This window comes from Halictus rubicundus, chromosome 1, assembly GCF_050948215.1.
Source record: "Halictus rubicundus isolate RS-2024b chromosome 1, iyHalRubi1_principal, whole genome shotgun sequence".
NCBI classification, from domain to species: Eukaryota; Metazoa; Arthropoda; class Insecta; order Hymenoptera; family Halictidae; genus Halictus; species Halictus rubicundus.
The window spans coordinates 5,928,696-5,948,027 of NC_135149.1; the positions used below are offsets into that span (position 1 = coordinate 5,928,696).

Sequence of the window (19,332 nt, forward strand, 5' to 3'; positions counted from 1 at the left end):
TTGTAACATTCTCACACCTCGTAGATCCTAATAAAATTGTATTTATTTAGATAGTAGATTGTAGTAAAAGTTGATTTTCAAGTTTGGTAGAAATATTGTATCAAAATGTTAACGAAACATGAATTTTCAGTTGAAAAAAAAAATATAAATTGGCAAGCCTCGGATGATAGATGCAGGCTTATTTTGACGCAAAAGTAAATGTTGTTATCATACCTATTAGGTAGCCGCATAAGTAATGTGAATTTCTTTCCGAGTTTTTGGATTGTGAAATACAAAAAAAAACATAATCACAACCATTACTCTGCTACATCGCTCTATAGGGTATAGATAGACTGCAGATTTTATAAATTTATGACAAAGCTAATGATTTAAATTATTGAGGAAAGAAACAGTTTTTATTTCGCACAAAACTCCGCAGTCTGTTTATAATGGATCAAAACAAACTTCGATTAATGGGAAAAGTTCTCCATGTTTTAATGAAATTTCTGAAAAGATGAAAAATAGTAGCAGTTCATTCAATTGAATATAGTCGAATTAATAAAAGTATGAAAGTTTCCATTTCAATAATTCTGTTTCGAGTTCCACAGTCAGTTTTGTTCGTTGATATAAAACGGTTAGATTATTACGTACCAAGTGTTCGATTTTTGACCAAAGATTATATGCAGATTTTTCATCAACTTTTCAAGGTCATCGATGATTTTTTTAAAATGACACCATGTACACGTGACATCACAGCATTGTTGCCGGTCTCAAGACAAACTCAACGATGCCTTATACGATGACCTTCAATTACAAATCTCACTCACCTTATACATATATCGTTTTAAGGTACTAAGCTGATTTTTATGGTTCTATCTTCAGTGTTTATGCAAATATTTAATTTTAAGGGTGTGGACTCACTTCACGAGTGTGCTAGAGTGTGGGCATACTCACACCAATCAGGTCAGCAGCCATGCATATACAGGGTATCTCACCTAACTTGACCATCTAAAATATCTCACTTGTTTTTTATGATAGAAGAAAATTTCATAGGAAAACATTAGTTGGTTCAGAGAGGCAAATATTATGATAGGCAAAAATATTTGTTCAAGGTTATATTTTTTAAGATTTTAAGGTCATTGAAGTTTTTTAAATGGAATGATATATTTTTATTATCGCTATATGACAGCCGAGGTCAAGACGAGTCCAACGACCTGTAATATTATGACCTTCTTGTGACCTTGAGTACGAAAAATTCATATGTCATTAGTGATAAATGCCTAAAGAACGTCCAATTTTTCGACAACTTGTAGTATGATCAATATGGACTGTAGTCAATACAAAAGTTTCGGCATCTTCTCCAGCAGCAGGCTTTGATCGTTTTATTTTCAGTGATTTAATAGTCCCTGTTTTATAAAACATTTTAACTATGCGGTGAAAACTTTTTCGAGAAGGATGATTTCTCTCAGGGTATCTTTCTGCGTACAATTGAGATGCTTGTACTGAGTTACTTTTAGCTTCACCATACACTAAAATCATTTCTATCTTCTCTGCATCACTGTACACCCTCGTTTGAGAGAAGTAACGTTATCTTTCACGATCGAATAAATCCGGATGAATTTCTTAAACGTACTGATTAGTATCACCAAAAGGAGAAGAAAATCTCAAAAAATATAACCTTGTACAAATTTTTTTGCTTATCATAATATTTGCCCCTCTGAACCAATTAATGTTTTCCTCTGCAATTTTCTTCTATCATAAAAAACAAGCGAGATATATTAGATGATCGAGTTAGGTGGGACACCCTGTATATGCATGTCTACTGACCTGATTGGTGTGAGTATGCCCACATTCCAGCACACTCGTGAAGTGAGTCCACTTCTTTAATTTTAAATAAAGTTTACTTCAATACATACCAATCAATGTGATTGTCTTTTCTTCTTATTGTATATATAAAAAATGGATGACTGTAAAGCCATACAAAGATTGAAAGAATTTAAGAATATCATTATACCATTTCAACTGACTGAAATTGTCTTTCACTCATTACGTTTCTCTTTCGCATTCTGTCCACACATATCCACATAGAAGCATCTTTATAAATTCAATAATTTAGTGTTGACTTTTCTTTTCTTTCTTATATCTTTGGTTTTACTCGATTTTTGTGATCGCTGAGACGACGGTTAACGTGTCAAAGTGATAAAAATTAAAACGTACTCTGGGTATTGCAACAGTGTAGGGTCGAAATGTCCAAGCTTTCGCTTCGCTGAGCAATAGTTGATTCCAACGAATTTAAATTTGCATAAACCTGTTTCCTGACTATTTATAAATTTTGTTAATTGAAGTGTGCGCGATCGTTTATGTTCCAGATACAAGTTACTCTCCGTACCATCCGGCCTTGCATGGTGTCGGCGAAGATTCCTTCGTGAGAAGAAAGCAGAGGAGAAACAGGACTACGTTCAGCCAACAACAACTCGACGAACTAGAGTCGGCGTTTGCGCAGACACACTATCCGGATGTCTTCACTAGGGAAGAGCTAGCGATGAAGATTCACCTCACGGAGGCCAGAGTTCAGGTTAGTGTTGTAGAGTAAATAAATATGGGACCCGAAACGTGACACCGAAGACAGACTCGAGTAGCTCGCACTGACTCTGGCACAAATTAGTTAATTATGGGGGAGAACGTCTAATTAACATTTCGCTACAGCATAGAAACTGCCAGTAACTAGGCGATGATTCAAGGAAATCGTTCCGACGGGAATGCATAACTTCTAATAAGTACCTTGATACAGCATGTATTATTTAATTTAGAATTAGGGCTTGACAAGTGATGGAACGTTTTGATAGATCCCGTTTAAAAAATGGGCCGCAGAACTTCCTTGAAAAATATCCAAAAGTTGTAAGCTTCTCGTAGGAATAGATAAAGATAAATTTTGAAAAGTTTTAGTTTGAATAGAAAGTATGAAATATAAATTTGTTTGTTATAGTGATAGATATTTTGCTTATTGACATTAAAAGGATCATCCATGATTCTAACAAATACTGAACAATATTCATTGGTTAGTACCAATAACAATATCAAATAGTTATCATTAGACTGCGGACTTTATGCATTTATGACAAAAATAAGTGAACGAAATTTAAAACAACAGAGAGATTAGAAGAATTTATTATTTTCGACTGATTCAAATGATTGAAGAAGGAAAGAAACGTCCACATGCCTCTTGTTCCTTGCAATTAATGCAGAAAATCCTTATTTTGCATAAAAATCCGCAGTCTAGTTATCATAGTTACATTGACATTCTGATTTATTTGTAATATTATGCAACTATCTTCATTGTTATTTAAATTATTCTATAATTCATGCAGGCTATCACTTCTCATGGCTGCTATGATATTTGAATAATGAATCGACATTTTACACACTCTTGAAAGCTAGAACCATGCAGAAAAAAAAATGTTAACAAAATGAGAGTCGTATAAGGCAGAAATTCATTAAAGTTGAAACTTTTTCAAGCAATAATAAAAAAACCATGGTTTATATTGACATAATTTTAGTTCCAAAGAGGAAGGAATCTCTATTTTATATGTGTGCAAAAAAAGAAGATTCATCAATTCCTTATTGAGATATCATGGCAGTCATGAAAAGTGATATGGTCTGGAAATCATAAATTAATTTAAATAATAATAAAGATTATGACACAAACGTTACACAGTACTTTCTTGATATATAGTCAAATATGTATATGAAATTGCAAAACACTTAACCTATAATGACCCAACCATTTTTTAACCATTAAGTGGACCTTCAAAATTTACTTTAAAAATGAAATGATTGAATTAAATTGTATTTAATATTCATCTCTATCGAAATGGTAACCACAAAAGGTAGTAAGATAATAAAATTTGATCTAAATCTACAAATTGGTATATTATTCATAATTATACATTAAAAAATTATTTATATAAATTTGAGTGAGCCCGCATCGGCCCCAATAGTTCATCTAAGGGTTAAACAAATCTTCGTAAACAAAACGTACAAATTTTTTTAAATAACTGTTTAAATAACTGTTTATTTCAATTCCTAATTCAAATAATACAAAAATTCTGTATTTAACGTAAAAGAAACTTTTGGAAATCCTTTTAGTCCAACATTTTATATTCTTCTCATGAGGTTTCCTTTACAGCTTCAAAAATAAGAACTCCTTTGAAATTTGTATTTATTCTATACTTATAGTTACTTTAATGCATAAATATCTATATGATATAATATAAATACATATTATGTATGTATATTAGGTGAAACCTCATGGAGATACATCTGGCACCACAAACGGTGTTTTGTAGAAATGACTTCGGAAAAATGGTTGCCACAACCTTCTAGTTTAAAATATTTTACTCAACTTTTCAGCAAATACTACTTAAATATCATATAATTAGAAGAAGTATTTGAATACTAAATACCCAATTTTCGGGAATTTGCCTATATCCTAAGTGTGACAATTTCGTAAAAAATGATCGCACGATAATTAATCCGGAACCCATTTTAAAGCTAGAAGTCTCTAGTTTTATAATCTATTGTTCAGTTTATTCTAAGAATTTTTTGCTTGATGTAGTGGCCGAGAAACTGAATACACCTTTTTTCTCGAAAATGCTATACATGCAACCGCCTGTGAAAAATTCTAAAAATTTTTATCTAAATAGTGAAGTGTCCTCTTTACAGCGACACCTTAAAAACTGATGTACGATTCTTTTTAGTCATCTTATCAAGGTTTGACTGAGAGGTGTGTCGCCAACTTTACAGTAGTATAAAATACACCATGAGGGGTTTACACGAGCGAGCGTGTTCCTCATTTTTGTTCCATAAAACAGTAATACAAAAACATGCATCAATTTTTAGGGAGTCGTTGTAATGAGGATACTTCAGTCTTCAAATCTAGTGAAGTTTTATTTACAAGAATAATTTTTGAGTGCGTATTTGAAAATGCTGATATTTAAAACATCTCACAGAAAAATGAACACTGCTTTGCGAAAGTACAGGTTTATGGTTGTGCTATTTGTTTTTACAAAATTATTAGGATTTAAATATCGACAATTTTTCGAGAATTGGAAATACATTTAAATACTTTCTGGATCCACTGCACATATTAAATTTTTTAAAGAAACAAAATTTTATATCTAAAAGAATTGTTGAATTTTGCTTATTTGCCAACCGTTTAAAGGTGTGCAAACTTTTAAGGGCCCGGGGTAGTCACGTGACTTTTTAATTAATAATTTCCATTCACAGCCTTCAGACACAGACTTAAGATCCGTCTTGGTCTTGATCCGACGGGTTAAGTCTGTGACTAAACTTGTCACATTTTTTGCTCTGTATTATCGATATTATGAATTCTGACGTCAGAAACGTGCTTCAAGTTTTCGCCTTTACTTCACAACAGAATCAAGACAAATTATAGCTCAATTTGTAGCTGGAGATATTTTCTAGTGCGCGCTGGTCTCGACATCATCCAGAAAACTCATCCACTGGCATAAAAATGCTTGGATTCCACGGCATGCACATTGTCAATTTTTGGTCTACTTCTAACGCTTATATTACCAAATATCTGCATAATCTCGGCAGCTCCTGACCAGCGCGCACTAGATTGAACCTTCCTCTTTCGAATGAGCCCTTTACCAGCCACAAAATATTCTTATTTAAGGACGAAAACTTGAAGCACGTATAACCATTTTTTGACGGTAATGTAGTCACTCTACCTTATCGCGAATCTATGGAGACCAGCCCCTTAAGTCTGTAGAAAACAACTGATTTCGGTAGTCGGTTTCGTTGATACGCAGCGATGGATCGTCGGCATAAGGATGAAAGCACAAGGGACAGAGTAGTTTTGGGGTGCAGCCAATGCCCGAGGAAGCTGCTGACACCCTCGACCTGACATAATCTTCTGACAGAATAAGCCGGTAATCTCTGGGATTACTTTGTACTCTTGGCTACGTCCTCCCGGCCATATTTACTCGCACCGGCGTAATTCGCGCTGCAGAGAATCCCTGCAGTAATAGCGATTCCCTCCTGAAATCCTGTTGAAACATCTGCAGGATATCCGATCGCCGATGTCAGATTTTTAATTCCTTTCCCTCTGTGAAAACAAATACGGACCGAATTATGTCGGGGATAATTTTCTGTTGTTCCGCAGAAACTCCGACTTCTTGTTGAGGAACAGTAGCCTTAATTATATTGATACTCTTACAATGCTGCATTTGAGTTTTTTAAAATACAAAATACTTTGTTTCGAATTGATTTTATTCCACAGCGGGTAGCAACAAAAATGAAGCGATGAATAGAAGCATCATGTAATGGGAACAAAGATAATAAAGCTTGACTGTCGAATTTAATCTGATGACGGATTAATAAATAATAAACAGCATGATATCGCAATTTGGTGAATGGGTATCATGCACAGATAAAAGAGGAATAATACCATGGATTTATATATTTCCGTATTTCTCTCCTCGTTAATTAATCGATCACTGATATAACAATTAATATTACTTGCGATATTTCAAAACGCGAAATTAATGGTTTTATAAATTCGAAACAAACTATTTCTGCCGTAGACACAAATGAAGTAGCAAATAATGATTAAATAATAACTGCATTGAAGGGAAACCAACTATTATTACGATCATAAATAATCAAAAGTTATCAGTGATTATTGTACTGATCCTGCACCGATAGAAATTTTCAACGAAAAACAGATACTGTCCGTGAGCTACCTGTATTAAGTAAAATTTATAATTTCGGAAATTTTTGGAAAATAGATTTGAAGTGTTTAGTTTTCATGACCACTGAATTCAATAAGAAAATGTCATAAACAATGATGCATTGCTCAATAAATTCCCAATCTCTTAAAAAAATATCCACATTGAAAGGGTGAAAACAGCTCTTAAAGTTGAGGGCTAAAAACACATTTGTTAGCACATAACGATTGCGTTACCCTTGATTGGGCTAATATTTTGAGGTTCGTCTTAAGGTTAAACTATAGATCGTTGAACTCATTTCAACATTAGCTACTATAATATGAAGCCAAAATTATTTAGTCAAGGCGATCTTGACCTTTTATTGAAAAAACAATTTTTTGGTAATGTTTTTACTCAAAACATTTTTTCGTACACCTTGTATACCCCTGGCAAGAATCTATAAAATATATTTTATAAATTTTCACGCTTCATCTACTAAGCTAATCCTTTTAGCACCGCAGAAAGCTAAAGTCATGCCACTTCTAAAAACTGATTCCGCTGTTAAGGGTGTTTGAACAATCACATGAATCACTGTACGAGCAACAGCGATTGTCAAAGTGTCCGTTCGAAATAAAAAAAGGAAACGTGATGAAAAGCACCGTCGAATCGGTACGTGAAGAACGGATAGGCCGAGTATACGAGCTTAGGAAATGCGAAAAACAAGGAGGAACAGTGGAAAACGGTCTGGCAGAGAATCCTTCAGCGTCGCGTCCAGCGGAGGGGCACGGGTATTATCCCGCTGCATTGTCTGGATTATAAGACGAGAAGGCCATGCTAGGCAGCGGTGTACACAATAGGAGGAGGAAGGTAGGGACAGGACGGCTATGACGCAATTACGGCGCAGACTCATTGTTTCATTAGGGAAGACAAAGGGAATCTGAAATAATGGACAAATAGGCGCGTTTATGCAGTGCCCCGGTCCTCTTCTCCTACTCCAATTAGAGCCCCGTGCGGGTAAAGAGGGATGCGGGGGTGGATCATCGCCGCGCCATGCTGGCCAGATCGTCGAGCCAGGTTCTCTGTACTCTCTCTTTCTGCTCTCTCTGCTCTCTGCTCTGGCAGTGCACACGGCTGACATTTGCTCGCCGCCTCTCTGCACCGTGTGCAGAGAGTTAGCTACCCGCCACGAGCGCACATGCGCGTGTTTCAGGACCGACGCCGACGACGATTCCGACCATAGTCGCGTGCTCGGCTGTTCCCGTTTGAATTTCAAAGCGTGTAATGCGAATTACGGGCAACGAGATGCGAGTCGACACACCTGCCGCCCTCTTCTAATCCGAATGTCTTACACGTCGCTTTTCAAACACTGACTTCTCGCTGACTGAAAAAAATTTGCAATCAGCCTGGACGGGGCCACCAACTATCCTCTCAATTTAGCATCGGACATGACAAAAAGATGGGTAAAAGAACTCAACTTGGCCAGCTCTGTCAAACTGTGCCGTCTGGGATCGAAGGTACAGCGACTTGTGGGCAGCATCACGGGTCACTGGTATACTGGGAAGCACTTGGTGCGACTGGGCATTCAACATGACTCTAGCTGCCCAAGATAGGGAGACGAGGACGAACCCCCTCTTCACATTATACTGCGCTGCAACAGCACAGAGGTCCAAAGAAGAAAGCTACTTGGGCCCTCTAAAGTCGGCGCATTGCTTCTTGAGGCTAGCATGTTGGCCCGCTCCTGGAATTCACCATGGAAACCGACCTACACGAGCGCCTCCCTTAAACTTGGTTGTCCTGTCCTATCTGGGTCCGGGTACAATGGGCCCGAAGGACTGAGTGCTCGGACAAGCAGACAGGTCAAGTCATTCATTGATTCTAAATTATGTATTAAATGGTATTGTGATGTGTTTCCACGAATCTTTACATTAGTTTTCTTTTTATATTGTTAAATCGGCGAAACCCTGAAATGTCCCCACATTGGGAACAGGCTGCCCTAATATGAAAACGTAGTGCTCTCAATTTGAGATAATGTTTAATAATGATTAGACTCCGAATCTTTATGCAAAATAAAAAGTTTTTACATGAGTTGCAAAACACAGGAATTAAATATAATTTTATATTTTCCACTAACAATTTGAATGTAATGAAAATAATGTATCAATACTCTTAAAGTCTTTCAAACTTTTCACTGTTTTAAATTGCACCTAATAATGATAAAGTCTCGACTGTGATTTTTTTTATTTGAGTGGTTCATTATTCTTCTTTATTTGAAAATTTGTATTTTCAACTTAACATGACAGGATTTATAGCCGCCTTCATCTGGTCAGGATTCCATTGTTTTCTTTTCGAATGCATCTAATTATAAGTAATTGAATATTTTATAACAATCTTTCTCAGTCAATAAATTTATTTGAAAAACATGTTCGAATAAATCACGAATCTACCCATAATAGGCGTACAGCATTTCATAAAAAAATTTGATTATACTTAATAACAAAGATTACCCAAGAATAAAAAAAAACCACAACAATAACAGCTTATGAAATTGTGATTTTAAATACATATAATTCAGAAAATATAATTGCTTTGTTTTCGAATAAACTACAAAACACAGCAGAACGTGAAAGTGTTCTAACCTACAATTTCACAAGATCGACTCTGAATGGACTAATAGCAACCTTTCTGTGAACTTTTGTTTACGTATAAGAATACGGACTATTTGGCTATTTGAGACTGAACAACTCGATTAAACGAATATAAGAAATATTAATGTATAAGTTAAAAAGTTGAAAACTTTAAAACTCTGTTATTATATTTGGAATAAATTGAATCAGTTCCTTATTCGAAAGATCAGCATTACTATCTAACAAAAATATCTGGAAACAGAATTACAGTACATTTGTTGGAGTAACATGAACCGGAGGAAGCTGAATCCATTAATAATGAAAAGCAGATTTGCGTAGCAAGTGTCAAAAGAGTAAGTATTTACGTTGAGGTGGAGTACAACAACGCCATTATCGATGTATGTATGCACGCATGTTGGATTAAACACAGCGGGAGAAAGGAAGATTAAAAAATGGAAGACGAAAAAGGGATACGCTATAGAGAAAGAAAAATACATTTTACCATTAGGCTATGAATCGCGTTAATGCGCTTAAAGCTTTGCACGGAAAAATATTCGTTTTAATTTCTTTAATGTAAACACGATGAACTGTTAACCCATTAAGTCCCAAACAATCCGACGATTTTTATAGTATACATTATATAATGATTAATTATGAAAGTTATACAAAAATGCGTATAAATGGTACTGAGAAATGTTTGAATTGGTAGTTTTTCTGAGACAACATATATGAACGCGAATAAATTATAATAAAGTAACATAAGTATGACTTATGAAATAACTTATAAATAAAAATCACTATAAAATGCTGAATGCCATGAAAAACTTACTACACAAGAAAGCTACGTGAAAAAGTCCCTATAATTTAAAGCAAAATTGCAAAATGCTCTAGGGTCGAGATAGAATAAGAAACGTTGATGCAAAATATATTAAGCAAATCTTTGAAATCCCCTTTTATAGCTGCAACATGATGAACAGGCTTCAAGGATGTGAACTCACAAACAACAAATTCTTCAACTGATTGTTAACTAATCCTGCTGCAGCCATCATAAATGTGATAAAGCAATAAAGATGTGAGTGGATCAAACCTCATCAGACCTGAAGAACGCAGCAGGATTAGTCATAATTTATTTGATTATACATATATTTTTCAATTATTCCTTAATCTCTTTCGAAGCTTTTGTTTGATCTCTCTTCATACAATTATAATTTTCATAATTTTTCTTTCATACGTAATCCCTAAAAATGCTTAAAAACAAAAAGGTTCCTTTTCACTAAAAAAGGCCCTAAGAATAGTTCACTACACATATAGCAATATCCCAATATGTATATGTGAAAGTGATGTTCACAATATTTGTGAAGAACTTAACACGGAAGACACATAACGTAGCATGGAATCAGAAATATGGATGTGACAATAATAAAAAATAATAACAAAACTTGTTTGTTTTTCATTATTTCTTTGTGAAACTTTTTCGAATACATTTGTGACAGTTTTCTGATTAAATTGAAACCAAATATGATAAATTCGGAGCATATTTGCTTGTTCAGTTGACAATTCAGTAGAACCTCGACTATCCGAACAGACGTGTTTCACAAATAAACAGTTCAATATAAAGCGATCCATACACTATACGATTTATTGTACGAATCAGTAAAGGTTTTATCCAATACTGCAGTTAGGTAACTGTTTCATTATCCAAACAGTCATGTTTCACTGATTAGTTCGGATAATCGAGGTTCTACTACACCGTGAATTAAATAAGTGAATGTGACCTGAATTGTGTCGTGTTTGCAGTCGTTTTAGTCAGAAAAATGTCAGGAACATGTTGGTAATAATTTCATAAAAAAAATAATGTCAAAAGAGGTGTCGATGTTTTGTTTACTCGCCGTTTTGGTCTCGAATATTATATTGTAGGTATTCAATTCATTGTAAAAAATAGTTCCCCGCGACGTCATTAAACACAGAAATGTCGAAACAGTTATTTTTGCGTATTTAACGTCCATCCATAGATTTACGTAACAAGTGTCGAAAGATTAAATGCGTTTATCTGTTTGAAGGGGAGGCGAAGTAGCGCCATTACCGGTGTCTTTCGGATTAAATTCGAATTGGGAAAAAATGGCGTGAGGGAGAAAGAGAGAGGGCGATACCATGGAGGTGGAGGGAAAAGAAGGACTGGTCCCCATGGAACTGCGGCTTTGTTCTCAGCTATTACTCGCCCCCGCAACCCCGAGAATATTATTATATCTCTCCTCGTCAACCTCCGTTCTCCTTCCCTCGAACTCGAATTCGGAGCCGGCAGGGCTGCGGAGCTCATCGTATTTATTTTATTAAACCATTTTCCAAGCTTCCTGCAGCGAAACTTTTCCTACCCGACCGAAAGATAATCATTTCTGCGACTTGCTCTCTGTAATGCGTTTTGTCTTCCGCGGGAGAATTTGTTTGCGCAACCGTAATCGACTTCGCGCAGCTAGGTTTATTTTATTATCGATCCCAATCCGCTAATGAACCCGTTGCCTACGCCTCTGTGATTCTTTAAACTTTGGTTTGATCCGTTTAGCTAAGGGGAATTAAAAATACATCCGTTTTTTTAGGGGGGGGGGGGCAGGATAATGGAAGTTTTAAACGATTATCCATTTTATGCCGGGATAAAAATTAGTTACACAGTTACCAAGTAGTAGAAAAACTAATTTTCGAATTCCAAGATTTCGAAACAACCAGTTAAATAAGTTTTTGATTTTTTAATAAAAAAAATATATTGTAACAATGGAAATTTTATATCACAGAAACATATTGCAAATAGGATTTTTAGCAAATTTTCTAGTTTTTTAATTTTTACTTCCCCATTCTAGATTAGTCGAATACTTAAAATTAGTATAGACTTATAGTACAGTATGTACTATATGGACGATAGTGTATAAACATTCCAAAAAGAAGAAAGAAAATTTTCTTTTATTATAAACAAATTCTCATTTTCAGCTTTACGTAGTAGCACGTTTTTTATTTTTATTGAAAAATTAGTCTTCAGAACAAAATATTAAAAAATGACACGGTTATTCGTTGCTTTTGAAACAGCCTATTCTTGGTGTTCGATGGATGGTCGCTATTGCTGACAAAAATTGAAAGTCTGAAATGAAACATTTTTTAAAGTATAGCGTAAAATTTTTAAGAAATTTTGTAATTTGTAAAAATAGCAGCTCTCCTAATATGGAAATCTTAAAAACATCCCAACTTAGATTTCACAGTATACAAACCCTTCAATTTTAACCCTCGGGAATACAGTTTTCTTTCGATATAAGACGACGATGTTTTTTTCGCAACAAGGAAATCTCCACCCCCTCTCCTTCTTTTGAAGTTGTCAGCTCAACACCGCTTAGTGCCAGAACGAAAGGGTATGTCATACATGGTGGTCCTTTTAACCCCTTGGCTACTGTGGGCGCCTCTAGGCGCTTAGAAATTTTGCGTTTGTGACACTGAGAACGCCTATAGGTGCTCGACACAGTTTGGCTTTATTATTTACATTAACATTAAATTCGTAATATTTATACTAATTCGGTTCAAAGAAATAAATAATATTGTTTTAATATAGTGAAATTCAGTTTTTTGATTATTGAAATTTATTTATTTATTTATTATTGAGTTTTCACAAAAATGCATCCCTACCCAAAAGTTCGTCGTTCTCGGCGCACATCGTAACTCAATTCCTGCCGTATGGTACGGCCGGTGCGTATCAAAGTCTGCCGTAGTCAAGGGGTTAAGTAAGGCCACCTAAATATCTCTTTAGATTATTGTGATGCAGAAAATATTTGTTACGTAATGTGCATAGTGTCAGTGGATGAAATATCTGGTAAGAATATTTTTACGATAGTCATTTTTTTCGGAGTTATCAAGGTCATCGGTGTTGTTTGATAAATAACTTCATTTGCAGTTTGCAGCCAAAATTCCATAGTTATAGAGGGCAGGTCGGTCGCACTAAAAGCGGACCTAACCTTGATCTAAGAGTAAATCTTGCTGTGTAAGGGAAAACGGAATTAAAATTATTGAAAATATATGAAACTTAAAATTATATAATTTAGAAGTTTAAATAAAATTCTTTTCTACTCCGATTTTGCCCGATATGTACTCGTAGAGCAAGGACTTAGTGCGACCGACCTGCCCTCTACAACGAAGCCAATGTTTGGTCTCAATCTGGTATTGAATTTTGCCTGCAAACTTTGCACTCAAATTCCGATCCATCTGTTTCCGCATTGGGCTCGGAATTTGTCAACAAGTTGTAGTATCAAATTCATAGAAAACAGGGACCAAATTCTGCTCCGAGCAGTGTTTGGTACCAAATGGACAAGCCTTTTGCTCGCAAAGTTATACAAACATTGCGCAAAATTTACTCGAAACAGCATTTGGCTAACTGGGTAACTACAGTATATTATTCATACACACTAGATTCTTACCGTGGCAATAACAGTTGTAACAGAACCAGTTTCCTGTAACATACAAGTTAGTTCAAGGTAATTTTGTGTAACAGTCAATTTTAACCCACCATTCAGATCCAGCAATTCTTAGTTGCCCGTTCCCACATGATACAATCTTATCGCTCGGGTTGTATCTGTTGGAATACAACGGTACCATGGCGTTGTAGGTGTAAGTGGCTTAAGGGGCGGTTGTTCCCGGGGACAGAAGGCCCCAGGCGGGGCCGTAAAGTCAGGACTATAATCGTCCGGCAAAAGCAGCCAGCCTGAGCGCATCGGAGCATAGTACAATCTCACATACAATCTCACATAAAGTCATTATTAGGTATAAAGTTATTTACACACTAAATACAGAATCCGCGGAAACTGTTCGATCCCTTGCAGACAAAAGTACCGTGAATCCTCGCATTTCCGGCCGTAACGCAAGCGAGGATGTTACAGCTGCACGGAGCATGCTCTTTCACCCAAAAAATACACATGCGTGACTAAGCCCTTTTCCGATTTTTGTCCGTCCTTCGACTAATCACGAAGAATGCTAATCCTTGAGTTGCCGCACGCGAGGCGCTTGAGGATTCGAGCTGATGGCATTGGAAAAGTGGCCATAAGTCAATCCGTGCGACCCTCATACCGTGTACCGTCCGCGAGGTACTTGAGGGTTCCGGATTCGGACACAGCGGGCCTTATGGCCCACTACACGCGGCGGACAAGGGGTCGTAAATCCTCTTCCGCACGACGCGAGGCACGCTCGGGTTGCGCTACAACCCCAATAACCGTGTCTCTGGGTTTCGTCAAACGGACGAAAACCAGAGACAGTAAACGCACATTTTTTCCAGCCCTTGGTCTTCGTCACCGGACCTCGGCCAAGGGGCAATAAATTAGCTGCTAGCCACTTGGCTAGCACGGCGTACATGGGCCACTCAGGCCTTCGTCGCGCTGCTCCGGGGTCCCATAAATCGCGCATTTTGGGAATTCTCCCTTATTGACTTGAGGTGGGGACTTCCTCCTCCACCGGTGAGGGCTGTTTCAGAAGAACCTCCGCCCTCAAGTCAAATCAACGAATGGGGATGATTCTTCCCCCGAAAACGGGCCCATGGCCAAAAAATCGCGTCACCACCGAGGTGACGAGTAAGCGGGCCTCGGAGCAGAGCGGCAGAATCGGCAAAGTTCGCATCCGAAAAAGTCAGCTTCAGAATCAGAGTCAGTAATCGCGCTATACCGTACCACCGCTACAATTCATTGTATCCAATTTAACTAGTCACCCAAGGTTAGTTCGGCCGGTGACAGGGCAATTGTCAAGTTTAAAATAAATTCTATTTGACACAAACGCGCGCATAATTTCTTCGTGAAAACGAACAGCCCAATTTTCCAGAAACACTATATCGTTATCCAGAGCAGCACCTTTATTATACAAATAAAGTATTATATGCGGGATAAAGTGTGTCATTCTTTGAATAACGTACATGTATGTGGGATCAGGCCCCCCAAACACAGCCATCTTTAGTACAGGCCGGAACATGGTAAATTTGACAACGCTGTCATCAGTGCGATTTGAACTGATTCGAAGTCGTTCGCGTTGTATCACGGCCGTTTCTATATGCTATGATCCGAGCAGCTGATCGGACTGATGTTCTATCTGTATGCGGTGTTGCCACATCACATGTTCCGACGTGTATTAGAGACGGCCGTTCCTCAGACCAACTCCGTATTGAGATTAGCAAAAGATGGAGGGTTCCGTGGGTGTGCGCGTTAGCTGATCAGCTACCACTAGTGAGGTCGCTGGTTCGATGACGGTTCCCCCTTTTTCCTGAAATCCTGCATATATGAAGACATTTACAACAGTATCAATTAAATGTATAATATTCAAGTTACGAGGCCATTACTAACAATGGGCAACCATATTCCTCTATAAACCATAAACCGCTCGGCCCTTGCTCGTAACACACGCATGAAACTGCAAGAAAATCGAAAAGAAATTCGATTTCTTTTAACGATAGGGGCGGTCTAGCCTCTTAAGAGGAACATAAAAAATGGAGAGATTATCTCCGTCACGTTCGTTGAATGATTAGGGGTGGTTGCAACGCGAAGCCCACCCCCTATACGAGCACGGAAAGCGACAGTACATTGTATCGTCAGTCTGAAGATACTTGCGAAGACGTAGCGGGCCGCTGGGTATAATAAAGTCTATTTCAGTTGGTATTATGTCAAGTTAGCCTCGTTAGCAGAACTCGAGCGTTTTAAGAAACACTCGGCCACCGCGGTTGCTGTCGGCTCGTTGAACATGTACACTGACAAGAGGCCGCCCCTCTGACCAGCTATGAATGCCACCCCCTACACGCAATTATCCTTCCATATCTGCGTACGAGAACCAGGTGTAGTTAAAACAGCTTAAGTGGCGCCTTCAGCCCCGTTCCTCATCTTACACTCGGTTACTTTTTTTTCCTCCACTTCGCGCGTCGTCTTCTCTCCGGCACCCTCATCTTCTCGCCGTAGTCGTTGCTGGCTGATTAGGAAGCATAGTCTTCACTACAGAATCTTCTCACACTTGTAAGCGAATCCATATTAACCCCTCAGTACTCGATTGGCGACTGTAAGGCGCCACTAAAAATTGCTGTATTCAAAATATTTTTTACATTAATAAATTACTAAACAATTCAGTATTGTACGAGTAAACTGCACCATTTTCGTATGTATAACATGAAAAAAATATATTGAAGGGAAACATATAAAATAGCTCCGAGTGCAAAGGGTTAAAACTAGAACTATAGGACCCAGAAAATAGCGATTTCCAATATTTATAATATGCTATTAGTAGAATTATAAAAATGTCTTCATGTGACATTATTCGCTGGATGTATTTCTTTGGGCATGCAGTGGATCCAACAAGTATTTAAATCAGGGACCAAAAATAACAGTTATTCTAAAATTTTCCACGATAAAAATCATTAATAAACAGTTGATTATTATTGAAATTTAAGATAATATAGACAAAATATAAAGCAAAAAATTCGAAGAACAAAACGATTAAAAAATATCGATTTTTATACTTTTTGGTTAGAAATAACAGTTATTAGTGTGAAAAATCGATGAAGAAAAACTGTTTCGACTGCTCAAAGCAGTTATCAATGAGACAAGTTCATTTCGATCGCTCATAACAGTTATCGATGATTGAATTTCTTTTCACTTGTTCATAATAATTATTCATGAGAAAATTCATTTCAGTTGCTTATTTAATTACTGAGTTGTCTGTTCTTTTTCGGATGGAGCAAGCCTGTGAAATTCATTGAGAAGGTTTCGTACAACAAGACGAATCAACAGACCATAAGAACAACACAAAATCTGAAAAAAAATTTTCAACATTTTTTCAACTGGGAAAATCAGAAATATATTAGAAATATAAACTAGCGTGCATAATTCACGCTGTGTCCGCAACTCAGATTAGCGTCGAACAAACCTATTCTGCTCTAAAATTAACGTTAGATGACTTGCAGTGTAATTTGACAGGAGAAAATTTGGAAAAACTCATGTTTGTCACATTAAATTTTTATTGTAGCAATTAATTTCATGAGTAGAAAATTTATTAAATAATTTATTGTCTACCATTTGAAAGTTGTACTATTTAATAATAATTATTATAAATTTCCTTCATCAATAACTGTTATGAGCGATCGAAATAAGTTTCTCGTATTGATAACTGTTATAAGTGATCGAAATAAATTTCTCTCAACGATAACTTTTACCAACAAGAGAAAAATTTTCGGTTACTTATAATCCTTATTTGTAACCAATGCGATTTTAGTCGATGAAATACTCGTTATTCCATGACTTTTTTTCTTTTTGGTTATAACAACTATGGTCTCCGATTTAAATACAGCGGAACCTCGATAATTCGTACTTGAAGGGAACGGACAAAATCTTCGAGTTATAGAGGTTTCGTATTATCGAGGTTCCGAGTAAGAGAGATTTAAAAATCAAAAATTCGATATTCGATTCTTTATAGAGGCTTTGTATGACAGTTGATTTTTACGACTTGTGAAGTTGTGAACAAAAGATAAAGAAGAAAGATGGTTCAGAGATGTGGCAAATACATTAGCTTTCTCTTTTAATATTGGACCTCCTATAACAAGAATTTTTTGTCTACATTGTTTAAACCACTCTAGTAAACAATTTTCAACGTCAGAAAATTCGCCACATCTTTTTCTCTTTGCTATCTAAACTAGCTTTCAATGATTAGCTTCTGCATGATTTCATGTTTATTTTATAAAATTGTTGATAGCGTGCTATCGGGAATCTCTAATTCATTAGCAATATCCTTTTCCTTTCTCGATCCAGCTTTAACTGCTTCAATTACTTTTATTTTATCTGCCAATATTAGTGTTTTCGGCTTGCATTTAGAACTCATCTTGTTATGTTTGCAGAAAAGAACGGCAGAACTGTGTTTTAACTTAATTATACAATGTTTCATAGCCAAGTGCTTTTGTGATCAAGACGCAAGCACTGCATAAAGAAATAAACAATTGGCGCTCGCAAAACCGTTGAGCCTCTTGAATCTATTGACTAATTCGTAGGGGTAAACTTCGACTTGCAGAGATCGGAGTCCTTCTGAATTAGAGTTGTAGAGATAAAATACATAAATTAACACGCAATAAACGATTCGAGTTGTAGAAATTTGTATAGCTCAGTGGGAGGGGATGAAGACAATTTTCGTCTTATAGAGGTTCGAGTTATCAAGGTTCTACCGCACTACATTTCCAATTTTCGAAAAATTGTCGATATTTAAATTGTGATAATTTCGTAAAAACAAATACTACAGCCATAAGCCTGGATTTATTTTAAAGCTTGGAGCCTCTATCTTCGCAATGCAGTGATCATTTTTCTGTGAGATGTTTTAAATATCAGCATTTTGAAATGCTGAAAGCATTATTTGCAAATTAAGCATTTTTTGTGAATTCGAAAGTCTCCATACGCATTTTATGACGCACTTCTCATTCAAACCTCGATAAAACGACTAAAAAAAAAATCGTACATCAGTTCTTAAGGTGTCGTTGCAAAAAGGAAGTTTCATTATTTCAAATTTTTCAAATTTTTCACAAGCGGTTGTATGTATAGCATTTTCGACGAAGAAGTGTTTGGTCATCTTCAGTGTTTCGTCCACTACATGAAGCAACAAATCTTAGAATAAAATGAGATATGGATTATGAATCTAGAGGCTTCTAGCTTCAAAATGGATCCATATTTATTGTCGTACGATCATTTTTTACAAAATTGTCACAGTTTAAATATGGGAAAATTTTCGAGAATTAGCTATTTAGTGTTCAAATACTCCTTGGATCCACACTACTGGTACACTCCTGGTACTTCTAATTATATGATATTTCAATAGTATTCGCTGAAAAGTTGAGTGAAATATTTTTAACTAGAAGGATGTGGCAACCATTCTCCCAAAGCAATTTCTGCAAAACACGGTTCGTGGTTCTAGATAGATCTTTATGTGGTTTTATCTCATGCATATATAATACATAGTTTAAAAATTTT

At 36.4% G+C, this 19,332-nt stretch overlaps 1 protein-coding gene across 2 annotated transcripts in view; it reads left to right on the plus strand.

The window, feature by feature from the left end:
• Positions 1 to 19,332, plus strand: part of Drgx (Dorsal root ganglia homeobox) — a 124,847-nt gene that overhangs the window by 82,344 nt on the left and 23,171 nt on the right. For both annotated transcript variants that reach the window (XM_076786930.1, XM_076786937.1), the window contains one exon: positions 2,349 to 2,554. In XM_076786930.1, coding sequence (XP_076643045.1) covers positions 2,349 to 2,554 — 206 coding nt within the window. The remainder of the gene's footprint in view (positions 1 to 2,348; positions 2,555 to 19,332) is intronic.